The sequence below is a fragment of the Ursus americanus genome, chromosome 4, assembly GCF_024610735.1.
Source record: "Ursus americanus isolate L20-20 chromosome 4, mUrsAme1.1.p, whole genome shotgun sequence".
NCBI lineage: Eukaryota > Metazoa > Chordata > Mammalia > Carnivora > Ursidae > Ursus > Ursus americanus.
In genome coordinates this window covers 32,954,305-32,968,308 of record NC_142130.1, presented here as the reverse complement: position 1 = coordinate 32,968,308, position 14,004 = coordinate 32,954,305, and the positions used below count along the sequence as shown (strand labels likewise).

Below are 14,004 nucleotides of genomic sequence, written 5' to 3'. Positions count from 1 at the left end.
TTGCCAAGGCCCCAGCACATCCAATGGCATAGTCAAAATTTGGAACCCAGCCTCTCAGGTTGAAGTCCACTGCCGAACCACACCTCACGTTAGCGAAGTGCCCGCGAACAGGGCGTCCCCAAGCAAGACTTGTTCCTGCCAGAGGCTCAGCAGCTTCTCAAACACACGCGCGCACACACACATGCACACACACACACATTCTCAAGCCACTCTGCACCCATCTAGGTCTAGAAAGTGTCCCACCCTCCTCAGTGGACACCCGCCTGGCAGGTTGTCCTGGACAAGCTCCCACATTCTGGCTTCAGCCATTGGAATAATCCTGGATTTGGGACTTAGGTCTTGGCTGTGCTGAGTCCTGCATCGGTTCCCCACTGAACCTTCTGATTACTTCTATCACTACAATATGGAACAAATACAGACGCCTCACCTTAGTTTTATTATTAGCCAACATTTACTGGCTTCTTAATATGAACCAAGCATTATACTGAATATTTACATGAATTATCTAAGATTTTATTTTTATTTATTTGAGAGAGAAAGCGTGAGCTCGAACTATCCCTTTTAATCTTTGTAACTCCCTAGGGTAGCTTGTATTACTGCAGCCATCTTACAGGTGAGGAAACAGAAGCTTCCCTAAGTTCAATAACTTGTCCAAGGTCACAAAGTGTGACAGTCAGCACCCTTGACCACCGCACTATTACAGCCTCCTCTCAGCTGGCCCACTTGGTACTGATCAACACACACACACACACACACACACACACACACACACACACACAGAGCTACTCCCTCTGGTCTCAAGACAATTAAAGCAGACCAAGAACCCATCCACTCACCTCTCCACCTTACTCACACCCATCCCCACTCTGGCCAAATTTCTTGAGAGCTACTTTCCGGTCACAGTGACCAAGAGAAGAGCAGATCCGAACCAAAGGATTTGGCATGGGGCTGCTTTCTTATTCTTGTGTTCTCAAAGCTCTTAGCAGAATGCCTGACTCCCAAGGCTAGAGTAAAGGTAGAAGGTTCAGGAAACTTCTGGAAGGCCAGCCACTCCCAGAGGTCAGCTTCATACATGTTAACTACCCAACCTGCTATCTGTTCTCCACGCAGGCCTCTGATTTACCATCTGAGTGGCTCTGCTCCACCACCGGGGCAGGAGGCAAAGAGCAGAAAGGATTAAAGCTGAGGCCTTGCCAACAAGCACACCTGGGTTTCAAATGGCTCTGCTTTTTCATCTGTCCCACCCAAACCATCCTATTCCCTCCAGAATGTGGTTGTGCAGATTAAGTGAGGTGACGCCACATTAAACACTCCTTCCATAGGAAGTGCCCCCGCCCAGCCTGGGCTGTGGTTCCTAGGCTCACCACGTGTATGCTCTACTTCCGCGATACTTGAGCACCCACTGCCAGTGGCAGCCCCGTGGGCAGCCCCGTGGGCTCCGCAAACAGAACCAGCACTAACTGAGCGCCTCCTACATGCTGGGCACGACAGCAGGCACCAAGGACACGACCCTGGATAAGGAGTTCACGGCCTCCAGGGAGATAGGAAACAGCTCGTTTCCATGCCACACAGTAAGTGCAGGGGGGAGAGCCTGCAGCTCGAGCAGGGGAGCTGAGTCAGATCACAGGAGGCCCTGGGGGCCGGGATGAGGAGTTGGAGCTGAATTCTGAGGGCAGTGAGAAGCCACTGAGGGGCTTTAAGCAAAGGAGGCGAATGCACAGATTTACGCTTTAGGAAAGGATCATTTAAGCAGCGATGTGGAGAAAGAAGTTAGGAGGGTAGGGGCGCCTGGGTGGCTCAGTCAGTTGAGTGTCTGACTTCAGCTCATGATCCCAGGGTCCTGGGATAGAGCCCCGCATCAGGCTCTCTGCTCAGCTGGAAGTCTGCTTCTCCCTTTCCCCCCTGCCCCTCCCCCTGCCTGTGCTTTCTCTCTCTCTCTCAAATACATAAACAAAATCTTTTAAAAAAAAAATTAAAAAAAAAAAGAAGTTAGGAGGTTATGAATCACCCAAATCAAACATGGTGCCCTGGACAAAACAGTGCAGGGAGACAGAGGAAAGGGATGGGTTTCAGATGTGTGTAGACAGTGAGCACCAAAGGCCTTGACGGGGAACACCGTCCACTCCCTCCGTGTTTAGAGACAGAGGTAATACCGGGGCCCTGCATCCACCGCAGTTTTAAAAGCAAGCCTCTCTTGTGGCAACTGAACTTGCATTTGGTGATCTACCGCGTGTGGATTTGGTTAGTCAACTAACAGACATCGTCCACTTACACGCCAGGCGCTGCCTTAGGTGCTTGGAGGGGCCGGGGACCAATCAGCCGAGTGGGACATATCAGCAAGGACCGCTGAAGGGGAAAGACACAAGCACAGCGCCTGGAGAATGGTGACCTGGGCTGCAGTGTGGGCACGAAGAAGATGCAGGCTGGAAAGGGCGGCAGGATCAGCCCGTGCAGGGCCACCGCTAAGGCGCTGAACTCTAGGTGGTGGCCACAGGGAGCCACTGAAGGTTTACAACATGGGAGAGAGGGTTGCAGCTGAGCCTCCACAGATCCCTCTCACAGACGGAACCAAGAATGTCTAACCTGTCTCTTTTTTTGGACTCCCTGGGGACAAGAGCCTCACGTTTTCCATCTGGGTATCTTTTTCATGCCTATCACAGCAGCCATTATTTCGGAAGTGGCCCACAAACAACACATGTAAACACTCACGTGCAGTCTTACACAGCCAAAGAAAACACACGGGAGATATGGTGAGAAGCTGGTCAAGCTAAATACACCGTAAGACCCGCGATTAACCAAGGCTTCTCTACGGGTCCTCGGCCACACTAAGAACGGGGCCAAGGGCCTTTCCACCCAGGAGAGAACAGCTCTGGGTGGGCATGCTGCAACAGCTTTGAGGAGCTATGCCAAGTCTCCAGTCCCTCACTCCTCAGCAGCATGGAAACTTCCAGGGCTGGGTGTGAGGAGCAGAGTATGAGTGGGCTACAGCCCAGGGCCTGCCTGGGAGAAGAGGGGCAGGACCTTGTGCTGGGTACTCCCCACCTGCCGGCCACCATGCTGCATTTGCCCCACCTGTAAACCTGAAGAGGGAGCTACCAGCCCGTTTGGATTCCGCCACCCACTTAGTACCCCATCTGCCTCACCGGCCTCTGCCCTTTGGTTCCAGACACCCAGGTTCTGGAGCCTGCTCTCTTGCAATCGTGTGAGACCTTGAGTTGATTCTCTCCCCTCTCGGCAGGCTCATTCCTCCCTTTATGCCAGAAACCCTCCTGCCCTTCTCTACGAAGTATGAGAGAACTCCAAGGGACAGTGAAAACTGCAAGGCTCAGTGATCCTTCACCAGCAAAGACGGGTGCAGGCAGTTTCCTGATAAACACCGAAGCACGGCATTTTACCTTTTAAGGGGTTCTCTGTATTTCTGCAGAGAGCCACTTCAATTCCATAGCTGTGTTGGATATTTACTATAACTAATGATCAACAGGGGAAAGAGAAAAGAAAAAAGAACCTGCAGCCATCAGGAAATCCAGAAATCCATTTTGATGTGGAAAACCAAGGCAGAAGAAAATTATTAAGTTTTCTTACTACACCCCGTTAACAAGTCCTTGAAATAGGCAGAGTGACATTCCTCTAGGGACTCAGCTGCCTCGGTGTTAATACTTTGCTAAGGGCAGAAGACAATCCTAGCTCAAACCTCCACCCCCCAGGATCCTGTAAGTCCACTTTAACATGTAAAAATTCCTTTAGAAATTTCCTTTATTTCTAAACCCCCCAAGATACGTGTTGGCAATCAACACCCCCTCAAACCTACAGCCCACCATATGTATGGTGGGTGTATATCTGAAGGGTCTCATGACTAAGGTTTTATTAGACGGTAATAAATGACCTTTTCCTTTCCCAATGATAGCTAGCCTCCGCAAGGTCCTGGAAACCTTGCTTGCATATTCCTTAGAGACTATCCCTAACTCCCTCCCAACTGGAAAGTGTATAATGAGCCACTCCTCATGATCCCGGTGCAGCTCTTTGGGCCCGCGGGTCCTGTCCCCGTGCTTTAATAACACCACCTTTCTGCTCCAAAGATGTCTCAAGAATTCTTTCTTGGCCATCGGCTTCAAACCCTAATGTCTCTCCTTTGTCACATTTGGCTTCAGCATATATGAGTTACTTAGAAATAAATTTACCTTCTTACACTGGTTTGATTCAATAGTAAAAGGAGTTTAGATTATGTGAGTCCTCACTCTGTTCATGGAAAGCCTCCGTGGCTTACCACGGGAGGGATGCCCAGGACTCAAAATCCACTACAAACAATACCAAAGATTTTCTGCACACAGATGGTTGACAGTTGGCCATCACAGTTTCTTGATTAAGTCAGAATACCAAGATAAACATCTGAGATAATTACTTTTAAAATAGGGTACTGTAATGTGTCCATTCAACTTCCTGTCTGGTGACCCCTTGTTCCCTCCCCGACCCCCACACCACACAAGCCTACCTGCTGGGCCGCCTCATGGAAGAGTTCCTGCACTGGAGACATCCGGGCGGTTCTCTTGGAAATGGGGTCCCGGCGGTCTGGGTGGAAAGACCCCTCTGGAAGGTAAACACCATCCCTGGTCAGGCTGGCTCCTCTTCCCTCCATCCTTACGGTCCATCCTTCCCGAATACACCAGACACAGCCCCGACTGAGGAAGGGCCCTGTTCTACCTCAGCTGGAAATAGCCCCTTCCTCTTCGGACCCAGATATATCCCGCGCGGCCTTCAGAAGCTCCCTGTGCTCCAACCTTTCTGTCCTAGAGCCACGGCGGCCCCGCACTTCTTTCCCTGAGCGCCTTCAGTATGGGGGTCCGAGGCAGCGGTTGGACACTCCTCTCCCACCGCCGTGAACCCCTCTGTCCGCCGCAAGGGCATCACTGGTTCATTAGAACTGGCTGCAGGTGGGGAGTGAATGTAGCTGGACCATGAGCAGAGGGGGAGAGGGGAGTTGAGGACGTTCTTTTGGGGGTCCCCTCTGGAGCAGGGCCAGAAGGGGTAGGGGAGTGGAGGGCAGGTAAAGAAAAAGGACTGAGCATCGTTATCAGGGCTTGGTTCTCCTCCGACGAGCAGTCTTCCTTGGCACCGGAGCCAGCTTTCCTTGGGGCAGGGGCCTTGGGCGCCGCTTCTGTGCCCCCTCTCCCCAGCATAGGGATGGGACAGAGACAGGGCTCTGGACATACTGGAAGGGGGAGGAAAGGGAGAGTGAGGGGAGGGGTATGGGGGCAGAGATTGTCCTGTGAGAAGAACGTGACCAATGCCGGCAGCCAGCGAAGGCGAGGAAGGGAAAGCGCCCCGAGGAGTATTCTAAGGAAAAGGGTTGGGGGTTGGGGGGCAGGGAGACTGCAAGGATTTGGCGGGCTGCGGAGACGGAGCAGGGTGCGAGGGGGACCCGGGAAGGTCCCCGCGCCTCTCGGCCCGCCGCCCACGCGCACACCAGCAGGTCCTGATGGAGGACCCCCGCAGCTCCGGCTCTTGGTCTGCGGAAAAGGACCCCCGGGTTCCGAAGCCGGAGCCCTGACCCCTTCACGTCTCGGTCAGCTCCCACTTCGGCGAACCCCACATGGAGCAGCCCCACACCTGGCTCTCGGGACCCTGGGGAGAACCCACCAGCCCTCTTCTGGGCTGGGCGGGAGACGCGCGCGTGTCCGAGTCCCCGAGGACAGACGCGCGGGGCACACACGCACCAGGGGACGCTGGCCCGGGAAAGACGGGGATTACCTGAGCAGGTGGCGGCGCCTGGCCCCCGTACTACAGGACAGTGCTCCTCCGGAGATAGGAGCGGTCCGCAAGACCACCTCGTGCACTCCCCGCCCACCAGCCCCATCCAACCTCACCTGCTCCGGGGCCGGGGAGCTCCTAGCGCTGGGCCCGCCCAGTCCCCGCCCCGCCGCCACGTGGCTGACCAGGTGTGCGTTGCACGGGTCCCAGCTGTCCCGCTGGAGAGGCGGGTCCCGCCCGGGCTCCGTCACCCCAGCCACGCCTGCACGCACGGGCCTCGGGGCCAGGTGGAGACGGAGGGGCTGCAGAGATTTCCCTCCCCGGGGGTCGGGCCCACACACCCAGCGCCGCCCAGGAGGGCTCCGAGCTCCGGGACAGAGCTGCCAGGCCTGGGCGGAGGGGACGGGAATCTGGACCCCCGGCCGGGTTACGGGGAGAGCGGGGGCTCCAGTAGCCCCCAGACTTGAATCCACCAGCCACTGCCTCTGCAGCCCTCGGCCCATTCAATGCCACCAGCTGAGGTGCCCAGTCCTGGGAAATGGGACAGGACGCTAACCTATTCACTGCGGTTCTAAGGAATAGGAGTCCAACCCTGCACACAAGAGTGACAAAGTTCAGGGAGCCAGGGAGCCCGCAACTTCCACGCTGGCCCCGTGGCCGCCTGGGCTGATGCAGAAGCCTCTGGGCAGGAGAGGAGACTGCACTCCGGGGATCCCCAAGTGCGGCTGGCTACCCCATCAGGTGACTCGAAGGAAGTGGAATTCTTTTGCCCTCACCACCTTTAGCAAGACTCAGAACTGGCTTTCCCTAGGGAGTGAAGTCAGATTTCCAGGGCCCCAGCTTGCAGAAAAAAACTGAATTAACATACAGAGAGATTAAATTATCTCCATTTCCAATCTGGCATATATCCTAATCCTTAAATAACTTGCTAGGCTTCCATGTGGGCTTCTGAAAACAGGAGGGCAGCTGGGAGTACTTCCCACGCCCACATGAGCCTTTGTGTGAAAATCCCTAAAAATAGAGGTTGTTCTTTTAAAAACAAAAGGGAAGGCAAAGCCATGGGAACACTGACAGAGCCCCAACATCTCCTGCTCCAGTAAAGGGTTTTTTTTGTTTTTTTTGTTTTTTTTGTTTTTTTTGTTTTTTTGGGTTTTTTTGGTGTGGAAAGATATATAACATAAAATGAGCCATTTTGGCCATTTTTAAATGTACAATTCAGTGACATTATTACCTTCACTTCGTTGTGCAACCATCACTGCCAACTTTTTTGTCACCCCAAACAGAACCTCTGCACCCATTAAGCAATAACTCCCCAGCCCCCCTTCCCCAGCCCATGATAACCTTTAATCTACTTCCTATCTCTATGCATTTGCTTCTTCAAGATATTTCCTAGAAGCAGAATCACACAATATTTGTCTTTCTGCGTCTGGTTTATTTCACTGAGTATGTCATCAAGGTTCATTCATGTAGAATGTGTCAGAACTTCATTCCCAGCAAAGACGTTTTTTAATTACCCTTCTCTGCAAGAGGAAAGATTCCCAGAATAAATTACACATTAGCCGGCTGTAAACAAAGGATGGATATGTGGGCAGGATGACACTGTCAGATTATTGCAATCGACTATATATCCATGCATTACATCTGTATGGCCAGTAGACTCATCTTTATTATTCCCTTTGGGATCACACATGACACTTTTTTTTTTTTTTTGCCCCAAGTCAGTTTCCTGTTTGCCATCATCTTCTGATGAGCCGCCCTCTAAGTGTCTGTGTGAACTTTGAAGAGTCCATGCTCAATTCCATATCAGCCTGAGTTAGAAACATTAGAAAAGGAAATCCACACCACTGTTCATAACCACCTACTCTCTACCACTCATTACTTTCTTTTTATTTATTTATTTAAAAGATTTTATTTATTTATTTGACAGGGATAGAGACAGCCAGTGAGAGAGGGAACACAAGCAGGGGGAGTGGGAGAGGAAGAAAGCAGGCTCATAGCGGAGGAGCCTGATGTGGGGCTCGATCCCAGAACAATGGGATCACACCCTGAGCCGAAGGCAGACGCTTAACCGCTGTGCCACCCAGGTGCCCCTACTCATTACTTTCTAAATGAGAAGTTCCCTTCAAAGCTTATAAGCATTTTCAGACCTAAGAACAGATGTTTGTTTCTTTTTCTCGTGTTAAAGCGAGAGAAACCCAACCATTTGCAAAGAAAAAAAAATTTATCTTGCTTAATGTAGATTGATCTCATAACAATGGTAGTTTAAAAGAAAACCCACTGTTGTTATATTAAAAACAGTATCCTGCATATCCTTTGAACAGAACAATTCCATTGTTAAGATACTACCCTATCTGAGCTAGTATAAGGATGTTCAATTCATCATTAATCTGTAATAGTTTAAAAAAATTAGAACCTAAATGTCCATTAATAGAAGATTGATTAAATAAGTTATGGTACACCCATGCTATGACAGCCAGCATTAGAAAGAATTAGGCATCTTTATATGTGCTAATATGAAACTCTGTTCATCACATAGTAAGTAAAAACAGCAAGTTGCAGAATAATGTGTATAGTTCTTTTTTTATAAAGCAGTGTATATATGTATGTAGTTAGTGTGGAAAAATACACATCAATCTGTTAATAGTGGCTATCTCTAGGGTGTGGGATTGAGATAGTGGATAAAGTGGGAGAGAAATCTAGTTTGGTGTACAAATTCTGGATTTTTAAAAAAGATTATTTATTTGAGAGATAGAGAGCACAAGCAGGGGTAGGGGCAAAGGGAGAGGGAGAAGCAGGCTCCCCGCTGAGCAGGGAGCCCGGCACAGGGCTCCATCCCAGAACCCTGAGATCAAGACCTGAGCCGAAGTCAGAAGCTTAATCGACTGAGCCACCCATGCGCCCTGACAAATTCTAGATTTTTAATGAGATATTTTTTCTTACAATGAGCACATCATTTTTAGAATCTGAAAAATTGATGAATAAGAAAATCAAAAGACAAACAATGTGGGGCAGACTCTATTTTCCAAAGATGGTTGCACTAACATCTCCCATCTCGTATCTCTTCTTACAATACAATGTTAACGTTCCTTCCAAAACAGATGGGGTCTATATTCCCTACCCTTGAGCCTGAATGGACCTTTGTGAGTGCCTCAGTCCACAGTAGGAATAGAAGAAACGACACCACTTGACTTCCTAGATTAAATATAAAAGCAGTAGGCAGTCCATCTGGCTTCTTTGCTCTCGGAGCACTTTATGCTTGGAATTCAGCCACCACGTTGTAAGGAAGCCTGGACCACAGGAGGAGGCCACATGTGGGCGTTCCCACCAGTAGACATGTGAGACCAGCCTCCAGATGATTCCAGTCCCCAGCTTCGGGTTCTGCCAGCTGAGGTCCCAGACATTATAGAGCAAAGACAAGCTGTCCTTGCTGTGCTCTGTCTGAATTCCTGACCACAGAAACCATGAGACATAATAAATTATTGTTCTTTTAAGTCACAAGGTTTTGGGGTACTTTGTTATTCAGCAATAGTGAAAACATAATGCATCCAACCTAGGTAAAAAATGGGTTATTTTTATTCATTTCCCTGTTATATAAAAAAAATCATAATATTGTTCTTAAACTCACTTCTTTTCCATTCAGTAGCAACTCCAACTCAAGTTGAAGTTCACAATAGTGAAGTCGTTGCTCTGTGGCTCTTACCCCGCTTAGCCGCTGAAGAAGCTCCTTCATCTCTTTCCCTTCCAGTGGTTGGTGCTGAGAATTGCTCTCTGTGTGACCTGAAAAGTGACCTCATTTGTCATAAAGTCTGAACCCTGAGGAAGGATCAGAGCTTGGACAAAGTCAACCAAAACAGAAATGTAAAAACACGTTGAAAACATTAAATTGTGATGTCAATATGTATATACACAAAACTACCTCACGGCCTAGTACCAGAACTGGAACCAGAGTCAGAAGGGTCACAGGAAGTGGGGTCAAGTCTGGTGGTCATCTCCCCAGGCTGTACGTTACAATCACCTGGGGTGGTTTCAGAAAACACCAGTACCCAGGTCTGGCATGGAGCCTGGGCATCAGTATTTTCTCTTAATTTCTCAGGTGATTCTAAAATGCAGCCAAGGTTGAAAACTCTGGAATGTCTAGCTCAGTAGTTTTGGCAGGGGACGGTTTTTGCCCCTCTCTTATAATACTTAAGGGATAGAAGATATCCTGTCCACAGTGGTGTCCTACTCCAGTTAAAATTTTCAATACAAAGAGAAGTTGTGAAATCTATTACTCAGGGAGCACAAGTAATTTATTATCTATCTATATTTCTTTTCAATCGGTCATTGTGATGCACCTCCCTGGGACATGTCTATTTAAAAAGATCACACACTCGGAAAAGTTTGCTGGCTCTGAGGGTGGAGTCAGGATTTGAACCGAGGTCTGGTTCCTGTACCAGGCTCTCTCCCCTACACAATACAGCCTCTCTAATCCAGGTGAAGAGATGAGACAGAAAAAGGTTGAGGTGTCTTTCCAGGAGCCCCAGATGCAAGAAGGATGTCTGTCCGAAGGGCTGGCAGGCATTAACTGGGAGCTGGAAGGGGCGACTAAAGAAATTCAAACCTGACATAAGTACAAACCCCTCACACAGGCTGAGATCTCCCAGTTCTCAGGAAGAAGAGTTTTGCCCTGGCTTTCTGGGGCCGGGCTGAGTAGAGAGGGAGGGGCCGCCACTTTCCTGCTGTCAGGCGTCCCCAGCTCCTGTTGGGATCCTGTTTCTCCTCCAGGATCTACGCTGTTTGTTGATTCTGGGAGTTTGCCCTCTGACAGGAGGAAGGCATTCTCCCTCTAGCAGCCACGTGGCATCTGGGTTGAGCCAGGATCTAGTGGGAGCAGAGAACACAGGAGGTGCAGAGAGAAGCCTAATGAGCCGGGTCCAGTTTGTTTTATGAATGACAGTGGCAACAGTGCAATTAGCCTTCAGCACTTGGCTTGAATACCCTACACGGAAGACCCACTGACAGACCTTTAAGAGCCAGGATGAGAGAAGTTAGGCCCCAGTTTGGGTCCCAGTTCTTCTTTTCCGCCATGGCCTTTCATGTGTCTGAGCCTCGGCTTCCTCATTTGCAACATGGACTTATTACTGAACATTCTAGAATCTGATGAGGATCGAAATCCAGCTATCCCTTGTTTTCAAAATCCACCATCTTTCCTCCCATTTTGAAACTCACATGACCAGTTTTCTGGTCCCACGGCTGCTATCTAGAAGGCCTCGAAGTCCTGGCAGGGCTTCCTGGGCAGCACCTGCAAGCTCTTTGTTCCCTGAGGTGCAACTCGTGGGGCCTGGAGCCTGTCTTCCCACCGTACTCACTGGGTACCTGTTCGTCACGAAGCACTGAGTCCAACACTGACACACAGCGGGGAGCCAGGTGGCTCTGGACAGGCAGGAAATCAAAACAGACTCCCGCACTAACAAGCAGGTCGTGACAAACAGCCATCTACGCTGGAAGGAACTGTAGGGAGGGGAGGGGGTCTGAAATGGTTGGGTAGGGAGAGGTGCAGGGGAGGGTGGTTATGACCTAGGCAGGGAGATCAGGGTGAGCTTTTCTGAGGAAATGAGGCTGGAGCTGAAATTGGGGTCATTGGTTAATAGGTAGGATGTAAACAGTCTTCGTGGCAGAAGGGGGCATGACCGAATGTGAGAGGCTGAGAGCTCACTGTGGGGGAGGCTGGGGGCTGTGGGCAGCCACCAGGGCCAAGGCAAGGAGCTTAGTGTTTATTAAGATAGCAAATGAGAAGTTTCTGAAGCGTTTTTGCATGGTTATCATCTGCAGAAAGACTGGAGGCCATCCAAAGTCGATGTGCAGAAACTTACAGGAGCCTAGGCAAGACTTGAGGGTGGCTTGGCCTGTGGTCGTGGTCAAGGGAGGGAGGCTTCAAAGTCTGAGAAGTAGTCACAAGTCCAGCCCACCATGAGTTGTCCATCCGACTGATCTCATCATAGAACATTTACTGAGCCACCCCAGCCATAAGCAAGGTCACTTTCCAATAGGCCACACATGTGGACATGCCCCCCCCCTTTATTTTTTTTATTCCTATGCTACTGGGCTGGGGAAAATGCTGGGATCTTTTGTTCATTTATGGAATTCTGGCCTCCTACTCTTTACTTGCTCTTCTCATTTATGAATTTGCTCTCATTTCTCCATAGCCAGAGGGTAGTAAGGAGCTACGGGGAAGGAAATGGCTCTAGGAGTCCTGCACTTCTAGCCACATCCTCTACCCCATTTCTCCATTAGGGTTTGGGAAAGAGGTGCAACACGTGAGATGCCACGTTTCCCGCTAGCCATTGATCCTTGTGTATGTCTCTTTGGGAACCTTCTTTAGAAGCTTGTGGCCAAGCGCAGAAATCCCGTATTCCCAGGCTCCCCGATCATAGCATCATCTTAATACCATCAAATCTCCACCATCATTTCTAAGACCTCCACTGCTAATACCTCTTTTACTGCAGAACACCGCTCATGCATTCATTTCTGCTTATGGATGAGGCACTGTTCTATATTCTGTGAACGAAATGCCCTCAAGAAGCATACGAACTAATCCAGGGGTCCCACAATCTTTTCTTGATGAACAATTTTGAATTTTCCTGGAATATTAACACTAAAAACACTTAAAGTAAATAAGCCTAACTTGCATGGAAGCCCAGGTATCACATACCTAATCAGTTGGCTGCTTCCGTTTGGTGTATACACCCTGTGGCACATACCAGAGTCTTTCCAGAGGAAACAAAGGAGATAGCAAAGAATGGCGAGAAATGGTCAAAGAATAAAATATAAGAGAAAAGGTGACTGAGCAGGTCCAGCACATACACACAGACCTCCATGCCCTCCTCCTGCCTGGTGAAGCTGGCTGCAGCATCCCAGCCTTACTGTCCATGCTGCTTTTTGCTTCACGGGCAGTCAGGTTCCTGTACCTGATGAACCAATAGCTGGGGATTGAGTGCTTCAATACATTCTTACTTTTGTAGGGTGGGATTTCGGCCTCTTCCCCCCACCCTGCAAGTCTACTGACTTTTCAGCATTCGCTACAATATACACTGTTCTCCAAAATGCCGCATCCCTTCCAGGGTCTTCGAAAATGGAATCTCTTCCACCTCACTAACTAGTTTTCCCTTGCTGGTCAATTAAATCCGGACAAACCCACTCCTACCTTCAACTTTTTGAGAAGATGGTATTGTCAGCAAGTCAGGAATTTATCACATGCTCTGCTTTACATGAAAGAGGCTTCCAAATACTTGTCCCAATTCTGCTCTATCTTGCCTTTGTGCCACTTGTAAAATATGAACTAGGGAATGTTCAGTGCTTTATAGTTTACAAATCATCTCAAATGATTTGATACTGACAGCAATTCTGAAAGGAATTTTTAATCCCCATCTTACAGACAAAACACTGAGGCTCAGGGGCGCCTGGGTGGCTCAGTCATTAAGCGTCTGCCTTCAGCTCAGGTCATGATCCCAGGGTCCTGGGATCGAACCCCGCATCGGGCTCCCTCCTCAGCGGGGAGTCTGCTTCTCCCTCTGCCCACTCCCCCTGCTTGTGTTCCCTCTCTCGCTGTGTCTCTGTCAAATAAATAAAATCTTAAAAAAAATTAAAAACAAAACAAAAAAAAACCAACACTGAGGCTCAGGAAGGGTAAGTGACTTGAACAACCTTACAGAGACAAGGGGAGAGCCACAACTTAAGTCTCTTGATTCTAGGTCTTTTGCTCATTTTGCTGCTTCTTAACCTGCCCGAGTGGCTGGTGGAGTCCCCCTACCCTACGGCCCTGCTGTCTCACAATCACCCTCAACAAGATCACACTTTCATTTAAAGCTGTCCCTTGCAGCACTGGTTACACTGCCTTTGAGTACCATCATCTGCCCTCAAATCATGAGGGCCAACTCAGCAAACTGTGCGGGACAACTGTTCTCAGTGAACGTCTCCTGTGAACCCAAGTGGTTCTGAATGTGTTTACTCAATTGTATCCTCTTTCTGCCATTTAATTTTGTGCTCTAGCCATCAGTCTTAACCCTCATGTTGCCAACGACAAAAGTTATGGGACAGTGCTGGAGTTTCCATAAAGAACCAAAGGAAAATTGTCCTACTGGAGGTTTAAGGATAAATTTTACAGTGGCCCAAACACCTTAAAGGAAATAGTCAAGTAAAAGAGTATCAGATAATGAGGGGTTAGTGGAAGGTGTACTGACTAGTAGCATATGACTTCAATGGATTTAAATTAGTACTAAT

At 49.2% G+C, this 14,004-nt stretch overlaps 1 protein-coding gene across 1 annotated transcript in view; it reads right to left on the bottom strand.

Annotated features, from left to right (window-relative positions):
* Nucleotides 1-4,564, bottom strand: part of SLC12A8 (solute carrier family 12 member 8) — a 132,163-nt gene extending 127,599 nt beyond the window's left edge. Inside the window, exon 1 of the mRNA XM_087861562.1 lies at nt 4,490-4,564. Within this exon, the coding sequence (XP_087717688.1) occupies nt 4,490-4,531 (42 nt within the window). The 5' untranslated portion in view covers nt 4,532-4,564. The remainder of the gene's footprint in view (nt 1-4,489) is intronic.
* Nucleotides 4,565-14,004: the final 9,440 nt, after the last annotated feature.